Raw genomic sequence first — 25516 nt, forward strand, 5'->3', positions numbered from 1 at the left:
TGTAATGTGTCAAAAGTTAAAATATTCTTAGTCATCCAGTTCGCATTTTTATCTAAACGTAAGAGCCTTGAACAACTTGTATACTTAATGTGCATTTAAAAAACGATTGGCAAGATTGGCATTAGGCATCATGCACCCACTGTTTTTCCTGTCTTTGGCCTAGTTAGTGTTCATACTATGTGTGAGAGAGCATAGAGTGAGTGAGGCACAGGGACAACAAGAGGGAAGGAGAGAGAGACCTAGTAGACTGTTTGACTATTTTTATATAATGAAACTCTGTCACCTATCCAAGAGGAGAATAATAACTTTTTTTTAAGAATATCCCCCAATAGTATACGCCAAGGATCTTTCATCAATTGGGAACATCTTTATATTATATATATGTTTAATAGTTTGATGATGATTGCATTGGTTACTATATCGTCAAGCAGCCCAAAACAAGTCATTGTTGAATACGATTTTTAAAATCCAACCAACTAACTGTTGTGTTTTTGGCCCTTTAATCTGGAGATGTACCTGATTAGTTTCGCTGATGATACTCTACTCAGTGACTCACTGGCCAAGTACAGGGGACATTTCAAAGCTATGCAATCATGGTACAGTATGCTAAAGACGACGATTCCAACAGCTAACTCTGTAAGAACTAGGAACATTATGTGCAACAGCAAATCAAATCTGTCTAGCAAGAAAAATCCTAATAGAAAGCCATGACTTTTCACTTTTTTAAGGATGTTTTAACAAACAAAGCTTAATTTCATTTCACCAAGCAAATATCTTGTTGAAACAGATGTCTGTCTTTGAATAAGCAAAATGTCTCATGTCAATGTTAATGAACGTGTTTCTGCAACAGGTTCCCTTTCATCTGTGTTTCAGCACCATGGCGCTGGGACAGCGACACAGTGGCGCTGTGGCTTGGCGCTGTCCGCGGTTCTGAAGTGGACGACGCTGACAGTGGAGAGGAAAGGCACCCTACAAGTCTCATTTCAGATTGTAAAGAGAGAGAGGCTTCGCAAATCTTGTAGCGCCATTGGTTCTCCAACTTAACCGTGTCTAAAGTGGACCACAGGCTCTGCAGTCTCTCATTACCGAATAGATGTCGGTCAGGTGACTAGTACCGTCACGCGTCTCACTGCTCGGCAAGTCACATGCCCGTGGGTACGGGCATATGACGTCATGTCGCAAGCAAACCAATCGGCTCTCGTCCCATTCTGCAGCCAGGCTAATCAGAGCGCGTGGGCAGTGGCTTGGTCTGGCTCGGTTTCCATGGCACCGGGGAGAAACTGCTTGACTTGACAAGCATCCAGTGAAATAAGCACGGAATCATAAAAGATGTGCCGTGAACTTGAGCCTGGACTTTGGTGGATCTTCACTCTTGTCCTTGTATTTTATCAATAATTGTTGCACCATACTAAAATATAGCATTCGGTATAATGATGAACAAGGTTGTCTGAATGATGCTGGTATCATACGCAATATTCTGCTTAATCTATTCTTTTCTCTACATATTTTATTATACTAGCCTATTACAATATTTCGTTGCTTTGCTTTACGAACACATGATTAACGTTGTCTGATCAAAGTCAGTGCAACAGTAGCCACAACAACGAGTTGTGAATGAACAAGGGGTTTCATTGACTCGCTCCACACACTCTTTCCTCGTGTTGTCCGCGCACGAGCCTCTCACATTGCGCATTCACACCCCCGCACGCCAGAGGATCACACTGCAGTGTACGCGTGCGTGCGTGTGTACGTGCGCGCTATGCCTTTAAAAGGGTTATAGTAGGGACTGCGTATCATCTGCAAAGTGCGCAAGAATGACGCAGGGCTGACTTCACTGGCTGACGACGTCACAGAACTGAAACTGAAAAAAAGTTAAAGGAAACGCCGTCCGGAAGTGCATGAAGGGAAGGGAGGAGGGGAGAGGGAGAGGCGGAGGCGAGGAAAGAAAGTGATGGCTATAATGTCATCACTATCACCGGAAACCTCACGTGTCAGTGGACATTGCACGGTGGCATTTGCACACCTTAGGTGGAAAACACCGGACAGCCTACATCCAGGATCCATTGCTGCCTTAGTGGCAACCAAAACAGCCTCTACCTGTTTAATTGTGAACCAGTGGGAATCTTTATGACAGGTAAACATAAATAACCAACAAATATGGTGATATAAATATAGTTTTGTACAGTGCGTAAACAAAGTGAACCAGATTGACAGAAACAGAGATTTTCTTTTTTTTGGGTTGCAGGCTGAATGCTGCCCACATGGGAGGGGAAATGAGTCACACTGCAGCAACTTCCAACCGGAGAGTGAAGACTAGAATAGTGTCAGTCAAAGCAGACTATTTGGCTTCTTAAGGGGGTGGCCCGTCCAATACACCCTCTCCCTAGGTTGCACTTTTTTTTCTCTCTCACAAGGATTCAGATGAGGCAACCCAAAATGTGGTCTGTAGAAATAGAAATTTAACTTACCTCAGTCAAAGTTCCCTGTGTGACCATGGCTGCGGCTCCTTGCTGTAGAAATATGTCTGTAGGCTATCTCTAAACTCGCTTCATCATCAACATGAAACTGTCAGCGAAAATCTGTGCCATGCTGTCTTCGCGCACAGACGCTGTCGTCCCTCTTCTCCAAAGTCGCTTCCCATACAGACCGGGCTCTCCCATCAACCGTAGGCTTTTTATAGAGATCCCGTAGTAACTAGTAGAGGGAACGGGGGGAGGGAGGGAGGGAGGGAGGAAAGGGGGAGAGGGAGAGCTCATTCAAAGATTCACCTACACATGTACGTGCGTATCCCACGTCATTGAACAGAGTCGGAGTGCAGCTATTTATAAAGGGGAGAAAAAGTATAGCCTGAATCACTGTGCAGGGCTTTAAAAAGGACGATGAAAAATAGTTTGTTGTGTAGTCTGTGTCGCTCTTTACAACAAGCTGTCAAATATTAAAAGCTCTTGCGAGAAAAATCCTGTAGAAAGACATTTGGAGTCTCTGAGGTAGCCTACTCATTAGTGAGTTGGATCGTGTTTCCATCTCCCAATATTCCTATAACAGCCTATTTATTACATAATTAGCTGTCGTTAAATATTGCAAGGGGTGCATTTCAGATTGTCAGTGTCTATTTATTTTGCCAATAAGACATGCTGTAATTGCCTTTGTCAGAGGATTTAATTGTTGTTTCGGTGATATCATGTTCAGCTCAAGTGGGTTAATGCATCGACGAATATTATTTTGTATGTTTAAATCTGTCAATCAGCTAATCCTGAAACAGTTTTTTTCACTTCTCTCTCGATACAGTCTATGTATTGGAGAATATTAAAAGAGACAAAATGCATCTAAAGCTGACGAATATTTTCAAAATGTGTTTACCAAGTGATGATAGCGATGTGCAAACGTGATGTTTAGATTAGACGACGAATCACTGCCGCTGCCTGCTTAGAGAAACTGAAAATGTTGGTGCAGTGCAATGATTTTTATTTTATTTTTATTTATGTAATTTTAGAAATAAAACTTGGTCGAAATACCCAACCTGGATTACAACATATATGTAGAATGGTCGGGAGAGATGTGACAGGAGTCGTGCGTAAATCCATGCCGACGCCGTTGAACTCACAACAAATTCGGGGATAGATTTGGGGGAGACCCTTGTGCGTAAAGAAGTGTGTCAGACAGACGTAGGCGTGAGCAGTCAGCGTCTTCTATAAATTAGATGCACTTTGGATGCAGGACCAAAATGCCTATTTGCTTCTTTATTTTTTAAGATGTCTTGAGTTGAGGAAGCATAGATTCACGCCACGCAAGAAAACTCCAAAACTCCAACAAACACTTGTCAGGTGTGGATTATGATCTGTCTCCTCCTTTAAAAAAAACCCACCTCCACGCACGCACCCACACACACACACACACACACACACACACACACACACACACACACACACACACACATTACTGAATTCCCTCTTACCAACTGTGGATTTCAACTCTCAATCTAAAGTTAAGTCCAAATCAAAGCAATATTATTTCAAAGGCAGCCACAGGAGGGAAAGTTTCTGGCATGCCTCTCTTTTAACACTTTATGATTTAAAGATGTCACAGTGGAAAATGTAGAATAAAATATGACCTAAAATTGCTCTAGAGCATGATCAATCTCTTTTAACTCCAAGGTGCAATTTGAAACGTTTTATGAGTCATAATGCATATCCATAATGTAATTGATTGAGTTGGTAACATCTTTCAGCTGTAAACATGTTTCTGATACAACAAACACAAACCCATTATTCACCCTAAGATCCAATTTACATTTCAGTTTGTGAATGAATGAATGAACTCCTCATTGAACTAAGCATTTACTTCACCTGTGGAGAGGCTGCCAGGACTCCAGAAGCAAAGCATCCAGAGTTTCCTGAGCTTGGAGGTTGCTTTTTTAGCTTGAGAACACACCAGAGATAATCCTAGAATAAACAGGGGTTACAATCTCCTCCCAACACCTGTTATCAAGTGACCGAAGTTTTGCACTTAGTGCATACCATAGCCATAATGTCCCCCGTTTGATTCCAACCAGAGACCTTTGTTGCATGCCATATTCCCCTCTCTCTACCATTGTTTTCTGTCTGTATTTTAAGATTTAAAATATCAAAACATGTGGCCATCTGTGGATAGTTCTGTAGATATTTTATTTTTGAGAATGGTTGAATTGTCACACAATTAAAAAAACAAGTATCACAATAACAAGGTCAAGAATAGGGATGTTTGTTTTAATATGAACATCTTTTGTGAAATTGGTTGATTTTGTTCAGAATAATCATATATTTATAAACCTAGTTTGTTATAAAGAATGTGCAGCGTGTCTCTAAGCAAGACCATCTATGACTATTTGCTTTGTTGAGGTTTGAAGAGTGATGCAATATGAATGGATGTATTGACCGCTCACTCCACCCATGGCTTTAAAATATACATTCATGTCCCCACTAGGAACTGGGATGTATGCTTATCACTTAACAGAAAAAACATCATCCCATAACAATAACAAATCAACAATACACCCACAGAGACAAGTGCAACATAACCTTTTATTCACTCTGTTATTACATTTTGGTCAGTGGCTTGTGCTCTATTTTTCTTACTCTTTAAGCGTAAACTCGACTCAGAAATTATTGCAGAAAAGGAGGAGTGTGAATCTCTCCAGCTTGGGCCTCAAAACTGTAAAATCTTCACTGAATGCAACCAGACAGCAATATAAATGTGCTGATGTGTGCTGGAGGATAAGCAGTGTGCAAGTTTGAGTTCACAAGCACAATCCAATTTCATCATACTACACCCCACATAAATATTCCAGTAGGGGGATGAATGACTGATATAGTGTGAATGAAGTAGTTCTTCACTTACAGCCCCATTGTGCCATAAACACACACACACAGCTACAGTATCGTATATAGGTATAGTTTACCTATTTTTTTAACACCTTTTACTTCATATATGGTCAACATTAATCATTTGCTCCTTGTTTTGACACCAAGCAATTAGCCATAGGCGATCCGCCTTCAACTCATATTCAACATTTACCTATTTGAATCTCTTGTCTAACTGTCATGCCCAGTTGTTGGCTCACTTTCTATCTCCTCATCTGTATTCCAAACAGAGATTGCAGTCAGATAAGAGAGAAAGAAATTCATCCCTCCCATACACTCTTCTCTCTCCTCACAACCACCTACCTTGCATTCCCACCTCCCTTTATCCCATTCTGACTCATACTGAAATCCCAGTGAGCCCCCCCCCCCCACCCCACCCCTCCGCTCTCATTTGTGTTTTCTCTTCCTTTGATTGCCAAGCTGGCTTGAACGCAATGAGAAGGGCAAGAGAGAATGAGCAAATGTAAAAGATAGAGAGGGAGTGGAGGGATGGAGAGGAGGAGTAGGAGTAGGAGGAGGAGGAGGAGGAGGAGGAGGACTGTTCTGCCAAACGTGCCCTTAATGAGGATTCTGTCAAAGAAGAGCAGGGGAGGAGGAGTGTGTGTCGTTGTGGTGGTGTGTGTCAGAGGGAGATGGAGGTTTGGAAAGAGTGGGTGTTTATTAGTGAAACCCCTCTCGCCCCCGCATCGTTACCTCCACTGTCTCTGTGCTCTTCTTGCCTGCAAGATTTGTGAGATCGCAAACCCACATTCACACACAACAGCAAGTCCACATCCACCCACACACACACACACACACACACACACACACACACACACAGACAGACAGACACACATACACACACGCCTAGGCAGAGACACATATTGTGAACCCATTTCTACTCAGAAACTTTGAATATGTGTGTGTTTTTTTAAGGTTGTGTGACGGAGGGGGAGGAAGAAATATGTGTGTAATGGTGCATGTACTTCCTCAGTGACATGTGTTCCTCAGCCTCTGGAGCCAATTAAATGGCTCCAACAAAATTGACTTACCTGAGATGCACATGACAAGATTATTCCCATGATTTCATTATATTTACAGAGTATCTGTGGCAAAGGATGCCTCCATTGCCTGTCTTTTTGCAAAGTCATATGCTATCTCGTCTCATCTGCTGTAACTCCAACAGTGACTCACACAAAACTTCACAACATTAGGTCAAAGTCATATGCTGAATGTAATTATCGTGCAATGCCAGCTGTGTGTGTGTGTGTGTGTGTGTGTGTGTGTGTGTGTGTGTGTGTGTGTGTGTGTGTGTGTGTGTGTGTGTGTGTGTGTGTGTGTGTGTGTGTGTGTGTGTGTGTGTGTTCAAGCGTGGGCAGTCTGTTTGAGTTCAGCATGAGGATCACTGGAATTTTCAGTGCAGATCATCAGGATTTTTTAAGTAGCATATGTGTCTGTATTTATGTGTCAAAGCCCATGCAATGTCCTGGTATTGTGTATACTGCATATACATAGCCTAATGAAGATGAAGCAGTAAGTTTATGTCCCTGTAAGTTTATGTCTCAAAATCAGCTGTAAAAACTACCATCTCGCAATGGGATCACATCAGCCGCGACGGCAAATCAGGCCAGGGGCATAAAGTGGGGGGCCAATGGCCCCTTCTTTACTTTCTATCATCTACTTCTGGCACCCTTGCTTTGGCCACACCTATCTTCAAACTAGGCCTTCATTTTGATCTCAACTACACACCTGTAAAGTTTCGTGATTGTATCCTGCACAGTTGTGAAGCTATTTCGGTGTCAAAATCTGGCCACAAACAGAGAGACAGACATTTAAACACCTGGCAAAGAACTGAAATCCACTTTGTAGTTCTTGCTACAGTAAATGTCTCTAGACCATATTTTGCCATGATTACACACACACATACACACACTCACAAGGTGAAAACAATACCAGCGTCGCTGTCACGGCTGGTAAAAACTCAATGACCTGTGGGCCAGTCATTACAAACTTATTCTGTGCAATCAATTTCAATGTACTGTGTTCTAGTCCAAGATACCTATCTTAAAAACATTCTGTTAAAACCTAACATTTAAAAGCCTGTATATTCTCATGTCGGCCGGTCTAACTGGTTCCAAATTGGCACCATAACATTGGATGCTACTCTTGAACGCAGCATTCTTGAGTGCAGTCAAACATTGTTCAAATGCACAAAACTTTAAGATCCAAACCGAAGTTTCAAAAGATACCAAACATGTCAGGTTGAATTTTAGCAGAATGTGACGCATAACAAATATTTGTATTTGATGGAAAAGTGCACCCATTAAAAACATTTGTGGTTTGAAAATCTTCACTCCGCTTCAATAAAGGGCTGGAACAAGCCAAAACAGAATGTATACTGAATGAAATACTGTCAGACAGTGTGGAATAAGATGATTTTAACAACCCTGAAGCTACTTTAAAAAGTATATTAAGGGATTAATGGTTGGTGTTGTTAGTGCACAACATAGTCAGGAGTATTGAAATATAGTTTTGGTCTTTGACTAATGTCTTAATAAAACTTTTATTGAATGAGGTCATGAAATCAACAGCTTCCAGTGCTACAATCTGTGTTACATTGTGCCTTTTTTCTTTAAAATTTTCTATTTTCTGTTTGGCTCCTCTGCTCTGATACATCACTCCATGTATTCTATCTCATATTGTCTTTTCGCTCATTCCTCCCCTGTCACTCCCTCTATTTCTTTTTGTGAATTATACATTAAAAACCAGTCGAAATGGATATACTCCAAATATCTAGTGCCAGCAAATATGCGTCACACAAGCCTCTGGCCTCAGTCTCTCTTTCTCTGTCTTTCTGTCTGTCTCTCCTACACACACGCTTTCTTTCATTTCTGTCTCTCTCACCACTTGTTATGTGAATCCCATTTCACTCATCTCACTTTTAACTCACTGCCATTTCCATTGTCTTTTATTTGTTACTCATTTTTCAATCCCAGCATTTTCATTCTGTTCCATCCTCAACCACAATGTCCCACTCTTGTGTGTGACTGTATTCCCCCATCAGTTCTCCTCCTCCTCCACTCCAGTCTACTCTAAAAGTCATCTCCTCCCACCTCCCAGTGTCACAGTGGGGAAAGACAGAGAGAGATAGACAGACAGAGAGAAAGAAGATGAGATGGGGGCAGGAGACATGGAGATATGATTGGTCTGGAGAAACCACCTGGTGTCAGAAATTCATCTGCAAAAACTCCCTGCTTCCCCACGCTTTTCTCATCTGTATTCAGTCTCTCTTCCTCCTGTTCTCTCCTCCTGCATCATGCCTCCTTAACTCTCTCCCTCGCTTCCTTTTTCTCTCTGTCTCCCTCCATCCGTACCTCCTTGCCTCCTCTCTGTCCTTCTGTGTCTCTTATCATCCTGCATTGCTCCACCTGCACTGTGGTGCAGCACTGACAATCAGAACTCTGCACACATACACAGAGGCACACACACTTACAGACTCACGCACGCACAGGAAAACACACGCCCACAACTTCCGGAACCCCCCTCCCCCCCCTCTCTCACACTTCTCCACTGCAGACACGAAACATTGTACAACCCCTGGTGTGCCAGTGCACTTAATCAAGAGACAATGCTGGCATCAAAACAGTATTCTGCATTCAAACACAATATGGCTTATTGTTTAGACCACATAATAATAATAATAATAATAATAATAATAATAGTAATAACAAAATGAAAAATGGAAAGAGTTAATGATTGGAATAAGGATAATAATGATAATAATCATGATCAATATATTTTAATTTAAGGTTGTATTGTAAGTGCTTTGCATGAAATATGAAATTCATTAATATAACACATGTAGACAACGATAATGAAATAAAACAATATGAGAGTAAACCCAAATCCTGTGCAATTTAAAACATTTTGAAATATACAGAAAATGTAATAAATAGATAAATAAAAATATCTATTTAAAAGATAACAAAGTTTAGAAAAAAGTAAATTCTACTACTGTAAGAAGTAATATACAAACACATATATGTGTAGACATATCTAATTAATATGCCAAAGAAGTGATTCATCCAGCACTTTGGATGAATTATTAAATGACATGATATAGTAACCTGTATGGAAAAAGTGGTTTGGCTCTGGATGAAGAATCATGTGTGAGAGATGTATTAATGGGAAGGACACGATACTCTGTCCCTTTAATTTGGTGTTGCTAGGGAAATGAAGCTGTTTACTCTAGCACAGTGGTTCTCAACCTTTTTTGTGCCAGCGCCCCCCTATCCATTATCCAGGTCCCTAACGCCCCCCCATCAAATATTATGTATGTTAATTGCCCCGAATATTAATGATTATGCCCTAATATAGGCCTATTATTGTTGTTACTATTGTTATCAAAAATAATCAAAAAAATCAAATTGAATGACAAAACAACACATGTATTAGTTTCCCAGGTATCAAAAAAGCCATGTGAATAGAAATGATATCTTTACAGGTTTTTAAAAAAAATGCAACCATTTGACATTCAAATTAAATAACAGCAGCCAATCTAGCCAAGACTAGATAACATTAAAACTATAATTAGGTACCGCCCCCGTTGAGAAACACTGCTCTAGCATAAACCACACTGATGATGTCAGCCACACATAAACACGCACTACCCAGTCTTTCTGTGTATGTTTCTGTCATCTGTTCCTGCATTCTCATAATCCCCCTCCTTGTGCAATTTGTCAGTTCACATCAAAGTCAAGAGTGGAAGACATAAGAGAAAAGATATGATAAGGAGATCTTGCACTTTATTCATATGAATAATGCTACTTAAATGGAAAACAAAAGTAGATGGGAGAAAGTTTGATGTTGGGCCAATCCAAAGGGTTAGGACAGTTGAGCTAAAAATGTGAATAAGTAATCAATCCTGACATCTAGTGGCTATTGTGTGGAATTGAGGGTGTGTATGAAGGATATCAAGGGTTATCAGTCTGTGTCTTTATGTGTGGACCTTTAAGACCCTTCCCCCAGGCCTCATATATGTAGGTCAGGGCCTACATAAGAATTACATAACTACACATTTTAGACCGAGACACATTTGGTCAAATTGTAACGAAAAATGTTTATTAAGATTAATTTTATTTATATACAATGTATATGCACATGGCAAGATGCCGCTTTTTGTTAATATGCTCTCTATAAAATAAAGAAATAAAGGGATTTCTGGTAGAACAGGCAGCAAAAAAAATTTTAAGAAAACATTAAAACAATATTGAATATAAATATAGCTAGTATACATAGGATAAGGGTTATAAAACAAAACCAGCAATTACATCAAAAGAGCATACAATCAAACGACCTTAAGGAATATGAAGATGAATAGGCACAATCAGAATAAAAATGTATATACTGTGATATGAATAAAATAAACAAAAAAGGCTAAGAGTAAAACATATTAAGGATTTGCATGAGTATTCTGTATAAGACTATAAGGACTTATTTTTCTTCATTTGGCCTAAAAAGTTTCATTATTACTACCACTTATATGAAATAGTAATAGTAGTAACGCTATAGTAGTAAGATAAGATAAGATAAGACAAAACTGTAGGCCTATTTAACCCGAAGGAGATTGATATGCTGTGTTGTGTAGTATGCAACAATATTCAACAATCTCGAATGCAGGACTTTTACTTATAATGCAATTATTCAACGTTAAATAGTCTATATTATTGCTACTTTTACCTGGATCTGAAACGGATTAATAAATCGTACGCACAGTTTAAATTGGACCGTACTACATTACCCGACTACCTTCGCTGCGTTGTCACCATATGTTTGATCCAGCTCGGCCACCATACTAACTTGTTGTGTTTGTTTTCAGTGAGAGCAAAAGATGGCGAACGAACTGGACAGAGTGCGAATCTCAGCTGCGGAACTCCGAGCTGAAGCGTCGAATTCAATCAATATTACTTACTGCCAGAAAGGTGAGAGGAAGTGAAGTAGATACTCGGAAGGAATACATTCGTGAAAAAGTCGATAAATTGAAGCGAAGAAGTATCCCAAGTTAGATGAAAGTAGCCTATGGAGTTGCTAAGTTTGTAACCAGCTAACGTGAATGTTGTTAGCAAGCTAGCTAGCTATCTGCCTGTCTATTATTTGGTCCCGCGCGGTGTGTTTTAAACGCCCCCCTCAACCATAACGACACCAGATAATTTATGTGCGACTATTGTCACGATTTAACCCTTGTTGCTCATATTCTTCGTACTGTTTTTTTTATATTTACTCCCTATACTTTATGTACATTAGTCGCAGGATTGTGTCCGCTACGCTAAATGTAACGTTGAATGGTGTTAACGACCTTATTAACGTTAACGTTTTAGCTACATCCACGGTGACGACTGATTAGCTCGACTTTTGTAATCTTTACGTTAGCTAGTTAACGTTGACGTTGGAAAATTAGTGGACGTTAACTAACGTTACCCATTTTTTTTTTTTTTTCCGTCGAAGTTTATTTGTAGCTGCAGATTCCTATGCGAACTTTTTCACAATTCCAGACAGGGAATGCTTTCTGACATTAACTGTAGCTAAGTATTTTCTGTTTGTAACGCTGTGAACGGATGACATCTTTTTCATGTTAATTAATGCAGTGTTTAGTGGGGTAGCACTATTGTGAAAATATTCACACATCTGTTTCCCCCCCCTAGGCTCTTATTTTTATTTATCTCCAGTGACTTAGCTAGTCCCAAACAGGCAGAACTTTTGTTGTTATTGATATTGTTTATTTGTGTTACTGTCAACAAATCCCACTAGAGTCTGGTGTAGCTTATCCATAAAAGCATAAAGCTGTAATTAAAAAAGAAGACATCAATTAGACACTCCGCACTTGTTGACCGGTTTCTTTTTGATGAACACAGGGACTAATTTATTTTGAGTCAGTCCAACATGCACATTTCTGCTGCCATCAATACTTACTAGAGCAGCAAATGCATATTAATCACAACTGAAAATAGTTTCCAACAACAAATGCACTGTTTACTCCTGTTTAAGTGATGTTTGATAAGAAACTACAGGGCCCAGCTGATCATGTCAAGCTATCTATTTGTAACCCATTTTTAAAGATTTATGTCCATAATGGAAATGAAGCGCCAGAGACAGGGTAGGGAAGTCAGAAAGTACTGAGACAGTCTGAGGCATTGTTGAATTTGACCTTATTCTTTAATACCCATACTCCATATACTTTCTTTCTGTGTTTTTCATTCTGCAGAGGAGCAACAGGAGCATCACGTACACAAGCAGCATAGGAAGCGTGACGGAAAGCGCCCTGAACTGCAGCGCTATCAGACGGTAGCTGGACATGGACGGTGTCACCGTGACAGTGAGGAGGGAGAAACTGGTCTAAGTGATCTCCTGGCTGCTGATTCACATGAACATGATAAACCATCACAGAGTGACAAAAAGGGTGTCTCTGAAAAAGTTTTAGAGAGACATGGGTGCACATACGGTGGGGCAGACACTGACAAAAGAGATGAAGACAGAATGAGAGGTGACGGAAGTAACACTCAGAACTGTAGAAAAGGCAGCCACTTGCAGTCTAAATCAGAAGCAAATCAAGAGAAAGTCTTTGTTGAAAATGACAGAGAACACCAGGAACCTGCTGGAGCTGCTAAGCCGACACGGAAAGCCCGCAAACCAGACAGAGAATTGTATCAACCTGGAAGCCGGAGGAGCATCCAGGGAAAGGACTCTGGAGTTGGAAAAGAGCAGGATAAGCCTCCCCCTAGGGAGAATAAGCAGAAAACGGAGCCAGAATCCCAGATGAGTGCAGGGGAAAGGGAGGGAAACAAAAAAACGTTTATACAGAAGCAAGGAGGGAAAAATAAAGAAGTAAAAGGTACACAGGAAAACTTAAAATTGTCTAAATCCAGTGAGAAAAACAGAAAGCAAGGAAGCCAAGATGTGGAAAAAAAACCATTACCGTCTGATGCTTCAATGGAGAAAATTACTAGTAAAGTAGAAAAACTCAGTGTAAAAGAAAAGGGTAAAGTGGGATGTGAAGACCAAGCCGTTGAAGAGTTAAGTTGCAGGAGATGGGTAACAACCGACAAGGAAAGGAGAGGCCAAGAGGCAGGAACAAAAGAGGAGGAAGAAAAGGTAGAGAAGAAGAGAGAAAAGGGAAACCGCAGGAAAAGGGGAGGAGAGAAGGAAAAAGAGAGGAATCAGGATTCCAGAAGAGGAGATTATGAAGCAGGTGGTGGAGGAAAGAGCAACCTAGCAAAAGTGGAGAAGGAAAGAGACAGGAGGCAAGCAGAAGCAGATAGGGACAACAAACCAGGTAAGACGGGAGAGATACACCAAAGCATAGGAAAAGAAAATCGCAGCGAAAGTAGAAGAGGAGACAACAACAACAACCGGCCTAGAGATGCTGAGAAAGATGCTAAGACAGAACGAGAAGCTGACGGGGCTGTAGAAAGAGGTGATGGAAACAAATCTAATGCAAACATCACAGCACCAACCTCAAAACGCTATTCCAAATCAGATATTCGGCGCTCACGGAATCGAACTTGCAGCAGTAGCTCAGCCAGCAGTGTGACCAGCCTGGATGGTCCTGGAATAGGGATGGACGTGGGGAGTACCAAGTGGCCACACTTGGAGCCAAAGCACAATAACAAAGAGGGGAAGGCTACTAGTGGAGAAGGACGAAGGAGTAATTTACAAAGATGGACAACCAATGGGGAATCATCTACAGAATCACTGGAAGGGAGTGAGATGAGTGACATAGTAGAAGACAGAAGAAGGAGAAGAAGAGGTGGGGAACTAAGTGCAGAAAGGCGGAGGGAAGAAAAGAACAGACCAAAGGGAAACAAAGGAGGATGTCGGGGAATCCTAAAGGTTTCTCTAGAAAAACAGTCTGGTATTGGGTCACATAGTGGTGTGTCAGAACATCGCAAGCTAGGTTTGGTTCCTCGTGGCAGGGGTGGAGGTATCCTGGTGCTTCCAGCCCGCATAGACATCTCTAATTCACCTGAGGTTGGGCAAAGGCTTCTTTTTGGTGGAATTAGGGGAGGAGGAGCTGGCAGGAGTAGAGGAGGCCGAGGAGGAGGAGTTAGACGACTCTGGGATCCAAATAACCCCGACCAGAAACCTGCTCTTACCAGCACCCAATCCTCACAGCATTCATCTCTCCAACAGCATATATTTCTTCAGACGGGGACCGGATATGGACAGCTTCACTTTCTGGACACAGACGATGAGGTAGCAGGCAGTCCTCCAGTCCCGCAGGGTGAGCACTTTCAATCCCCGAAGGTTGCTGCCATGGTCTACTACAAATTCCAAAACTCTGACAACCCCTACTGCTACCCCATGCCCACCAGCAACCCACATAGTCCCGGCACCACCACCAGTCAGCGCTGTCCATATCCTTACCATATGGGGCCCTACCAAATGGCTCCCCCTAATGCTATGTACCCAGGCCCTGGTGTGGGTCAGTTCTGTGGGAGTTACAGGGGAGCAGGTTATTCCCAGCCTGGTGCAGGAGGTAGTTTGACATTTGAAGAGGTGGAGCAACAAGCCAGAGGGGAGCTGGGGAGGCTGCTGAGGGCTGCAGATGCACAGGAGCTCCAGCTCAGTAACCTTCTGTCCAGAGACAGAGTGAGTGCTGATGGACTGGATCGCATGGCCCAGCTCAGGTGAGGATTTGGGGTTAAAGGTGCCCTGCCATACAAAACTGTTTTTACTTGCATTTTTTTTTAAATATATTAGGTCCATATGTGTTTGTGTTATGTTGTGAATGTGAAAATGAACTGCTGTCTCCTTTGTCAGCTCTAGCCACTGAAAAGAAATAGGCAGAGAAATCAGGCCAATTACAAAAGCTGGTCAGTCTGACATCATATTGCCTGAGCTCATTACTATTCATTAGCTCGCCCAGTTGGGCTGGGTAAAGGATTCTGATAGCCAGGCTCTCATTGGCTAGCTGTTAGCCAATCAGATTCAAACAGCTTAGCTTGTTGAATATTAACGACAACTGGCTGAAATCGAGCTGAGTCTTGCTGTAGGCTTTCTATACCACGCTAGAATGGCTTGAAACAAGGCATTTTTTCCACAAAAAATGTTAGTCCATGGTAGAACTTCAGACATTACCACAAAGTAATGAAATACGTGTGGCAGGGCACCTTTTAAGGATGTGTGTTAGTGGCATTTTTCTGTGTGTTTGGTTTGTTTTATGTTTTTGTCTTGCACTACTTGTTTGGCTGCAAGATGCCCTCAACAGAACTGAGTCAGTACAGTCCTGTCCTGTTACGCCCTTCTGTTTTCTAGAGCTGACCTTTTGGGGCTATATGAGCAGGTCATCCTGACAGACATCGACTTCTCAGATTCACAGAACGTGGATCAGGCTTTGTGGAAGAATGTCTTTTACCAGGTCATAGAGCACTTCCGACAGCTACTCAAAGACCCCACCTATGACAACACCCCTCATATCCGGAACATGCTTCTTACGCTGCTTGATGAGGTAAGGAGTGTATGGGAAATTCAGACAGGGCAAAGTTTCACAAAATGAGGTTATTGCAAGGGGGTTGCAGGATTCATAATCTTGCTTGAGGATAGATCAAAACAAAAGCTAAAAGTCTCTTTGGGCACTTTATTAGATATACAATTGTGACCTTGCTTAGTATTTGGGTGAGCAGTGGGATCAGTAAACCCAAAATAAGTATTGCATTAGATAATATACCTATTTGTTTATATGTTGCCTTAAGAATCTTGGAAATATTTGTGTCCAAAACCATCTTACAGCTTTAATTTCTTGGAGGGGTAACAGGCCACAATAAATTCATAATTGGTTACACTTTTATAGGATTTTGAATATGAGTACAGCCTGTAAAGCATACATTAAATATGTAACTTCACTTGTCCTTTGTGATCACTATCTGTGTTTTACAGGGGGCATTATTCTTTAATGCGCTGCTTCAGAAGCTGCAGACAGTGTACCAGTTTAAGTTAGAGGATTACATGGATGGCATGGCTATCAGGGCTCGGCCATTACGCAAAACGGTAAAGCAAACGTGTGTGTGTGTGTGTGTGTGTGTGTGTGTGTGTGTGTGTGTGTGTGTGTGTGTGTGTGTGTGTGTGTGTGTGTGTGTGTGTGTGTGTGTGTGTGTGTGTGTGTGTGTGTGTGTGTGTGTGTGTGTGTGTGTGTGTGTGTGTGTGTGTGTGTGTGTGTGTGTGTGTGACATCTGTTCAAAGATTTATCAAGTAATGCATCTTAAAATCAATTATATTTCCAATGTAAATACCTAAATTGGGCAATAAAAATGCAATTTGAAACTCTGAAAATGTTTTTTCTCTTGTGTTTCTGTCTTTTTCAGGTGAAGTATGCACTTATCAGTGCTCAGCGCTGCATGATTTGTCAGGGAGATATAGCACGTTACCGTGAACAAGCCAGTGACTCGGCCAACTATGGCAAGGCTCGCAGGTAGGCTGTAATTCAAGCATTCTCTAGGTATTGTGTAATGTATTAGACACGTTCAAGAGCACGGGATGCATATTGTCATTTAACGTGTGGGTTTTGACTGAGTAAGGATCTGGTCACTCTTGAACTAGTGTCAGGACGTCGTGGGGCAATTTTAACACTTGTTTAATTTCTCCCAGACAACCAATTTTCATTTAGTCCTGATTATTTTTGAAGATGCCTGTACAGGTCTCAAAATCTCTGACTGCTTAAAAAACCTTCTTAGTCTTGGACAAATTTTTCCTGTGATGCTATAGACTTTGTACCATAATAGAGTTATGTTCTTTCCTAGCTGTATATGACTGAATAGATGAATACTTTATAATTTAAAGTAGAAGCAGAAATCTTTGAAAGGCCAAATCTTCAAGAAAGTTTCTGTGATGGTATCTCATAACTATAAATTTCCATTTTTTTTGTAGCTGGTACCTGAAAGCCCAGCAGATTGCCCCCAAAAATGGACGACCATATAACCAGCTAGCCCTGCTGGCAGTCTATACAGTAAGTGATATGTAGTTTAAGTAACTTAATTTATTTCGTGACTGACTGTATTTCTCCTGGCATGTCCCTGGGATAGGAAAATATAAAATATTTTGAGTAATGGTCCACCCAGTGTGGTTCCTTTTGTAGTATACCTTCCTCCTCTTACTCTCTTTCCACCTCCCTAACTTACAGAAGCGGAAGTTGGATGCTGTGTATTATTACATGCGCAGCTTGGCAGCTTCCAACCCTATCCTGACTGCAAAGGAAAGCCTGATGAGCCTGTTTGAGGAAGCTAAGCGTAAGGTCAGACACAAACTTCAGCCATTAACTTGTGCCATATAATTTACCTTTTTGTTTTTCGGAGTAAAAACTTTAGGCAGCGAAAGTGCTTCTTGTTTACAGAATTTGTTCTTGTAGACAGAGCAGCTTGAGCGAAGGAGGAGGCAGGAGCATGAAGGGGGCTCCAGGGGCCCAGCAGTAAGAGGAAGAGGAAGAGGGGAAGATGGTGCACGTGTGGAGATTTGGACTCGTCCCAGTGGACAAGCGGCAACCCCATCCTCTCAGAGAGGAGGTCGTGAATCAAGCAGAGACTCTGAACAGGATGGAGAGCTGGGCAGTCTCAGCGCTAGTGATGTAAGATCCATTTCTTTCGCTCTCTCTCATATTCCCATGCACATCGAGTCTCACGCGTCATATGCATTTTATTAGAGTGCATTGTGCATATTTCTAACGGGTGTTTTTTTTATGTTTTTTCAAAACCCTTAGATACTAATGCCTGTAGATGTCTCACACACTGTTTTATTGAGTCTACTACTGTCTTAGTAATCTTTTGTTTTCATCGCGGTTCCTAATAACTCCCTCTTGAACCCATCTTTAATTTCTTTGTTATTTGGCCCTTTTTTGGTTTGTTTTTGCTTGCGATAATTAACCATGTATTTATTAAGTGGAACATGCTATATTCTCATGTGTTTATATGGAATATTTTAGACATTTATCCATTTGTTCGCTGCAAATTTTAGAAGTTACCAGTTTTTGACATGCTGTATAGCCGTTCCAGTGATTATACTAAGTAGCTTTAAATATCCTACAAAAATGTTCTTTACTCTTTAACACATGTATTTTGTCGCTTTCCAATGTACCTTGCTTCTCTTCACTATTCGTCATTGTATCCTGTTGGAAGAGACATCTGTGTGTTTATCCTCTCTGCTCTTTTCAGCTTCAGTAGCTTAGCTTAGCTTGTAACTAAATAAAACTGTTGCACAAATTAATAAATGATTAGTAATACTTTTCTTTGTCTTTCTGCCTTCCTTTTCTTCTCCAGCTAAATAAGAGATTCATTCTGAGTTTCCTGCATGCACATGGAAAGCTTTTCACTAAAGTGGGGTGAGTGATCTCTCATGTATTCCAGCTCTTCAATTCATAGACAATGAGTTTGAATTAATTATTTATTTTTGTGTGTGCCTTTTTGTGTCCGTTTTTCTGTATTTTTTATGAATGTGTCTGTCATGCCCATACAGCATGGAATCCTTCCCTGAAGTGGCAAGCCGTGTTCTGCAGGAGTTTAAGACTCTGCTCCAGCATGGCCCTTCCCTACTGGGCAGCACGCACATGCTACAGATCATCACCATCAACATGTTCATCATACACAATGCTCACAGCCGAGGTGATGCTGCACACACACGCACATAGAAACACACGCACCATATTTTCATCAAACAATAAATATTGCTTCAGAGCTTTAAAGCATTGTGTTTATCTGCAAAACTATTACAAATGCATGGCTGATGAACAACTAATTCTATTTTAATGCAGGTAATTATTTCATTTCATTTGTTGTGTAAAATGTGACTCAATTTAAAGGTCCCATGACATGGTGCTCTTTGGATGCTTTTATATAGTCTCTTTCCCGAAATTCAGCCTTGGTGCAGAATTACAGCCACTAGAGCCAGTGCCATAAAGAGCTTTCCTTAGTATGTGCCATTTCTGTGTCTGTATCTTTAAATGCTACTGAGGAGGAGAGAGGGGGGGGGGCAAGGTGGAGGGTGGGGGTGTGGCCTTGACCAACTGCCACTTTGCTCCTTTGAAAGCCATGATGTCTCTCTCTCATGGGTGGGCCAAATTCTTTGGGTGGGCAAAGCAGAGAAAGGGGAGGTAACCTTGCTCCTTATGACCTCATAAGGAGAAGATTCCAGATCGGCCCATCTGAGCTTTCATTTTCTCAAAGGCAGAGCAGGATACCCAGGGCTCACTTCACACCTATCACCATTTCTAGCCACTGGAGGACCATAGGCAGGCTGGGGGAACTCATATCAATGCTAAAAAACCTCCATAAAGTGACATTTTCATGCCATGGGACCTTTAAGAAAAACAGGTTAACTTGAAGGGCTTCAGTGGCTATTGCAGAGATGATAATAGTTCCTTGCCACACATTTAATCTCATCTTCTCACATGCAGTTATTTTTCCCCAACTTAAATACAAAAAACCAAAAGAATGTGCTGGGGCTGCACACAAGTCATTGGTAACATTGATACAAAGAGTGATGAGGAAGTGCTGTTTCAAATTCTTGTCTCCATTTATCAGGTGAAGAAGGAGAAGTGCGGTCCGTTTTACAAGAGCAAAGCACTGCCCTGGGTCTCGGCATGTTCGCACTACTGGTGCAGCGTTGCACAGAGCTGCTCAGGGATACTCCTGCAGGTATGAACACGGGAAGCTCCAAAAGTATTTGATTGAATTGCCTTTATTGAAATTGTGGCTCTACACTCACTTGGATTTAACGTCAACATTAGTATTATGGCGTTTTCATCCACATCACACAAACGGTTTAATGACAAGAATTACAATAGTACGATCCCACAGCACATTGGTGGACATTATTCATAGAGTAACAGTGTATTTAAACATGCAGTCAGCGCTGTCTTCCTTGTATCATCTACTACTCTTCAAAGAATACACTATTGTCCGACTACATGGCTTAACAACAGTGGCTAGTTTCTTTGGAAATGTCTGGATAAACCCTAAGACATTTAGTTTTAATTTGTAACACTAGAATGATGTTAAAACTAATTTCAAAAATAATCATTACATAGTTTTTGACCATAAAAAGGGATGAGTTTTATAAACTCATTTCATCACTTTATTTGTACAGCTGTGATAACATTTTGTGAATTTTATTTAGTTTTTGTTTGTTTTACTATGAAGTGTTGTATTTTAAAAACTTCTCTTTTTTTTAGAACCAGTCCCAATGGCAGATGGAGAGGAGGAGCTGGAGGGTATGGTGAGGGTCTCTGCCTTCCCGTTGGACCTTAGAGAACTGCTGCCAACTATCAAGGTCTGGTCTGACTGGATGTTGGGACAACCAGACCAGTGGAACCCACCACCGTGCAGTATAGAGTGAGTACTTTAAACCTGCAGTAACAGATTTTTTTGGGCCTCTTGAGGGCATTGGAAACAAGTTGTGAACATAACATTGACATATCATCATGTATTAAATTAAATCTACATTTAAATTTTAAAAAATGATTAAGTCGCTTTAAGATACTATTGTCTGTTCTGCTCATGGCCTCTACTGCTACTTGTACACAAACCACACACACCAACTCTCTTTAGACAGTAGCTCTTTTAGCTCAGTATTCCTCGCCATTACTTGTGGCATTTCTTCTCCATCAAGGTGCAGCCCAGATGTTTGGCAGTGCCTGGCTGACCTGTGTAACGTGCTGGCACGTGTAGACCATGAGGAAGTGCCGCTGTACAAAGTCGACACTGAAGACGTGGAGGGAGATGAGGAGTTGACTGTGCTGCAATTGAAGGAGGACCAGCTGCTTGCTGGCTTTGTACCACTTCTTGCTGCACCACAGGAACCTTGTTATACAGACCAACACACTGACATGGTGAGTGGAAAGTAAAGGTGTATTCCCTTAAATTTTAACACTGCAGCCCTGGTACATACTTATACTCCTGTGGAATTACTGAATATTTGACTGATTATCCTTTTGTAACGGTCAGAGTGCCAGCTTTTACATGTACTCCTTATTGTCCTCTTCCTGTTCTCATGCACATATACCCCCATCCTCTTCCCTTAGGCAATAGCAGCAGATTGTAAGAGAGTGACGGTGCTCAAGTACTTTCTGGAGGCTCTGTGTGGACAGGAAGAGCCTCTATTGGCCTTCAAGGGAGGCAAATACATCTCTGTGGCAACTTCTCCACCTAACCACTCAATGGCTACAAGGAGCAGGCAGGATTCTCTAACAGAGAAAGAGGTGACTGTCTTTTTCCTACTTTGCCTCTAACAATATTTCCTCTTCTCTGATTGCACTCTTTAAAAATGTTACCTACACAAAACAATGTAAATTGAATCTTCATTGCATTTCAGAAGACACTGTTGAAAGTAGCAGAAAGCCAAATTGCTGAAAATGTGTCTTATCTGTGTCTGTTTGGCAGGCTGATGATGTCATAGTCGAGGCAGATTCGTCTCTCTCTGCATCAGAAGAGGAGGAGGATGCCGAGGAGGCGGGAGACAGCGAGAATGACATCAGACAGCTGAAGGCGCGACGCCACGCCCTAACCAACAAACTGGCACAGCAACAGAAGCGCAAGGATAAAATACAGGTAAAAGGGATGTATATGATGATGATAATAATAATAATAGGTATTCAAATCTGGGAGTTAATTGTGAGTATTCACATGTATGTCTGACATTTTATATGAAGTGAATTATCAAAGGATCAAAAATCAATGAGAGGTGGCAGAGTTGAATGTCATCAAATTTAACATGTGTGTTCTAGGCGGTGCTGCAGACAGGCGGGCAGTTGGAGCTGGAAGTGAGGCCTCTCTTTTTGGTTCCAGATACCAATGGATTCATTGATCATTTGGGAGGGTTGAAGAGACTCCTTCAGTGTGGAACATACATCATTGTTGTGCCACTCATCGGTAAGAGTAAAAGACAGAAACAACGAAAAGAGGAAATAAATGAATGGATAATTACACTCTCTAGTAATAGGGATGAAGGATTAAATTGTGGTGTTGTGAGATGTTTAACATGATAAGAATTCGAGCTGCACAAGAGGAAAACATGCGATAACAGGTTGAATTTCGCAATGACAATATTACTTGTGATAAATAAACCGATATTAAAGTGTACTCAGTTCTGCTGCTTTCAGTATTCTGCTAAAATACAACAAAATGCTTATTGAATTTAAAACTTATGAAAAGAAATCATTTCCAACATTCTTTTATTGAACAAATTTAACATTGAATTGAATATAAAAGGCACCACTAAAAAACAGGACATGTTTGTTGATGTATACTCATGGTGTGATGTGTGTTCTCTCTCTCAGTGATTACAGAGTTAGATGGCTTGGCTAAAGGCCAGGACAACTTTGGTGGAGGAGTGGGGTCAGGAGGACGCAGCACTGGCGGTCGGGGCAACTATAACGTTAGTGCGGCCCATGTGCGGGCTGTGCAGGAGAAGGCCCGGTTGGCAGTGGCTTTCCTAGAGAAAGGATTCGAAGCCAGGGAACCGTACCTCAGGGCCCTGACAAGCAGAGGAAATCAGCTCGAGTCTATTGCCTTCCGCAGTGAAGACACTTCTGGACAGCAGGTGAGAGCCCAAATAAATGTTGCTCAAAATGTTTGTTTTATTTTATTACCTTTTTGGTAATTTGGTTTCGGATTGTGAAATTAAATTAGGCTGTTTCTTTTGCTGGGAAATGGTGGTTGACTGCTGATTGAACATTACTACTTGCATCAAATGTTTTTACTGTTTTTCAGTGACTTAGTTTTCTATTTTCCCCCAGGGTACCAATGATGATTTGATTCTGTCCTGCTGCCTCCACTACTGCAAAGACAAGGCAAAAGATTTCATGCCTGGTCAGAGAAGTATGTAACATTGACTGCTATTCATTCAGTGTTTATATTTCCTAACACACATGCAAACATGTAGGTTGATGTGAATAATGTCTTCTGAGTTTATCTCTTACTACTGTTGGCTTCCCCCCAAACACAGATGGGACAGTGAGGCTCCAAAGGGAAGTGGTACTCCTTACAGATGACCGTAACTTGCGTGTCAAAGCTTTGACCCGCAACGTCCCAGTCCGAGACATCCCTGCTTTCCTCAGCTGGGCCAAAGTGGGCTGAACCAGGCCAAACTGGAATCAAAGGAAGCCAACTGCTGAAGCCTGCTTGCCACTCAGCCATGAGAGAATACACCCTAAAGCAGAGAAAGGAGGAGATAACAGGGGAGAGGAAATGATTAAGAAAGCGTAGAACCACTACAAGCAAATGTAGTGAGAGCAGAGTGGTTTCAATGAGCTTTTTCCCCCCTTGTGATAAAATGTGTGTGTATGTATGTGTTGAGATCCCTGAGCTTCCCCGGAGAGAGACAGGGAGACTTGACAAGTCTCAGGAAGGCTAGGCTGGAAGGGAGGAAAGAGGTAAAAAAATATGGAAGGATTGGATTTGTAAGTTGTCTGGTCCAGCCTTGAGCCTCTGTTCCTAGTTGGTGAGTGTGTACTCTGCAAGCAGTGTTAAAGTTTGAGGCTGATGATAGAATGAGACAGAGAGAGGGAGAGTGTTAATGGTCATTCAATTGATTAAGGACAGCAGTAATGACGACCATAACTGGCACTTCCACACTTCTCTTAGGGCCCAGTCGCATAGACTGCTTTGGCCTCTACAGCAGAGCTGAGATATAGAAAGGCAGAGAGAAGCACAGCTGGAGGGTGTTTGTCAGTACAGTAAAAAGGGGCTGATTGTAGTCGGGGTTAATCGAGCCCAAATGCAACCTCAGCACCTCCAAGGAATCACAGGCAGGTATGCTATTTCCTGCTAACACAGGAAGTACTTGATGCCTGTTTGGTAACTTTGGCTTTTCACCCGGCTTGATGCTATTATTAATTTTGGGTATAGTAAGAAACTGTTCGGAAAAAGTCAAGAACAAAACATTTATTTATTTTCTTGTTTTTGAGGTCGTGTAAAAAGTTTTGTTCCCACTTGGAGGCCATTTCTTCATTTTGTAGACTCTGATAATAAACCTCTGCAAAGTTTTCCTAAAAACAGAACCATCATTTTATGAATACAGATGTTTGTTTTTGTTTGTTTGTTTTTTAAACAGATCTGGGTGAAAATGCATTAGTAAATAATTGATTTTGATTTGTTTCTGTTTTTGAGATTTGATAAATCAAAACTACTCAGTTGGTTTGTAGTGAGTTTTCAGTTCCAGAGAATTATGCTACATTGACTATCGTCAACCACCTATCATTTAACAAATTAACATGAACAAAATGTGCGGATACTATTTGACCCAGGTATGCTTTAGACAGCCACAATGTTAGGAGAAGGTTTGGTCCTGACTTGCAGATGCTTTATTATCGAGTACCATTGGTGACTATTTTTCTTCATTTCATTTTCATATTTCATCTTCTTTTTGTGTGTTTTAGCTCATACCACCACATGAGTTTACTTTTTCATAAAATGATTTTAATCACCAATACCAGTTTTCCTCTTTAGATTGTACTTTTAATTTACTTTTTTTAAGGTCACATACCCACTTTTCTTTAGTTAACAACATGACATACTGTACATGAGGTACACCCACACAAATTACAGCCTGTAAAATTTTCATCACGTTCAAGCAAGACCTTACTGATACATTGTCAGCAAACCTTTAACACAAAGGTATTATGTGTTTGCTTTTTTGCTTGCTCTGCATTGCTTTGGGAGACAGTTCTGAGTTATAGTGTATGTTCTGTGTTCATTTGAGACAGTGTCTGGATGCTCAAAATAGATGTAATGTACACCTATGTTCTCTTGTTATGTTGCATCATACACAATTCATCATTCAGTCATCACAGTTTGATCATATGCATTTAGATAATACTGTATGTAGAATTGGCTACCCTGCTTTGTATTTGTCCTGTACCTTTTCAGCTGGGCTTGTACAACTTCCATCAGCTGTTGATATTTCAGTATTTGGGAGAACTTGTAGACAGGTTTATTAGTTTTTTTTCAGCCCCTCTGTTCTGGAGCTACTGTAGTGTTATGTGCAATCTACTGTGTTAAATGGCTCTGCTGCAGTGTTTTAATGTTGAAGCAAATGTAGTAAATATAGAATACGCATTACATTTTCATTATTCATCATAACATTAAAATGTTTTGAAGGCA

General features: G+C 41.1%; 1 protein-coding gene across 1 annotated transcript; it reads left to right on the plus strand.

The window, feature by feature from the left end:
• The first annotated feature begins 11235 nt into the window (after nucleotides 1-11235).
• On the plus strand, nucleotides 11236-25516 carry smg6 (SMG6 nonsense mediated mRNA decay factor). The gene is made up of 19 exons (XM_028595013.1): nucleotides 11236-11359; nucleotides 12640-15061; nucleotides 15690-15882; nucleotides 16311-16421; nucleotides 16736-16842; nucleotides 17298-17376; nucleotides 17551-17661; nucleotides 17776-17991; nucleotides 18680-18741; nucleotides 18876-19021; nucleotides 19940-20053; nucleotides 20590-20749; nucleotides 21027-21246; nucleotides 21439-21615; nucleotides 21797-21964; nucleotides 22141-22285; nucleotides 22693-22955; nucleotides 23152-23233; nucleotides 23361-25516. Exons 1-19 carry the CDS (start codon nucleotides 11269-11271, stop codon nucleotides 23489-23491), a joined length of 4998 nt encoding a protein of 1665 aa, XP_028450814.1. The 5' UTR covers nucleotides 11236-11268; the 3' UTR covers nucleotides 23492-25516.

This window comes from Perca flavescens, chromosome 13, assembly GCF_004354835.1.
Source record: "Perca flavescens isolate YP-PL-M2 chromosome 13, PFLA_1.0, whole genome shotgun sequence".
Classification (NCBI taxonomy): Eukaryota; Metazoa; Chordata; class Actinopteri; order Perciformes; family Percidae; genus Perca; species Perca flavescens.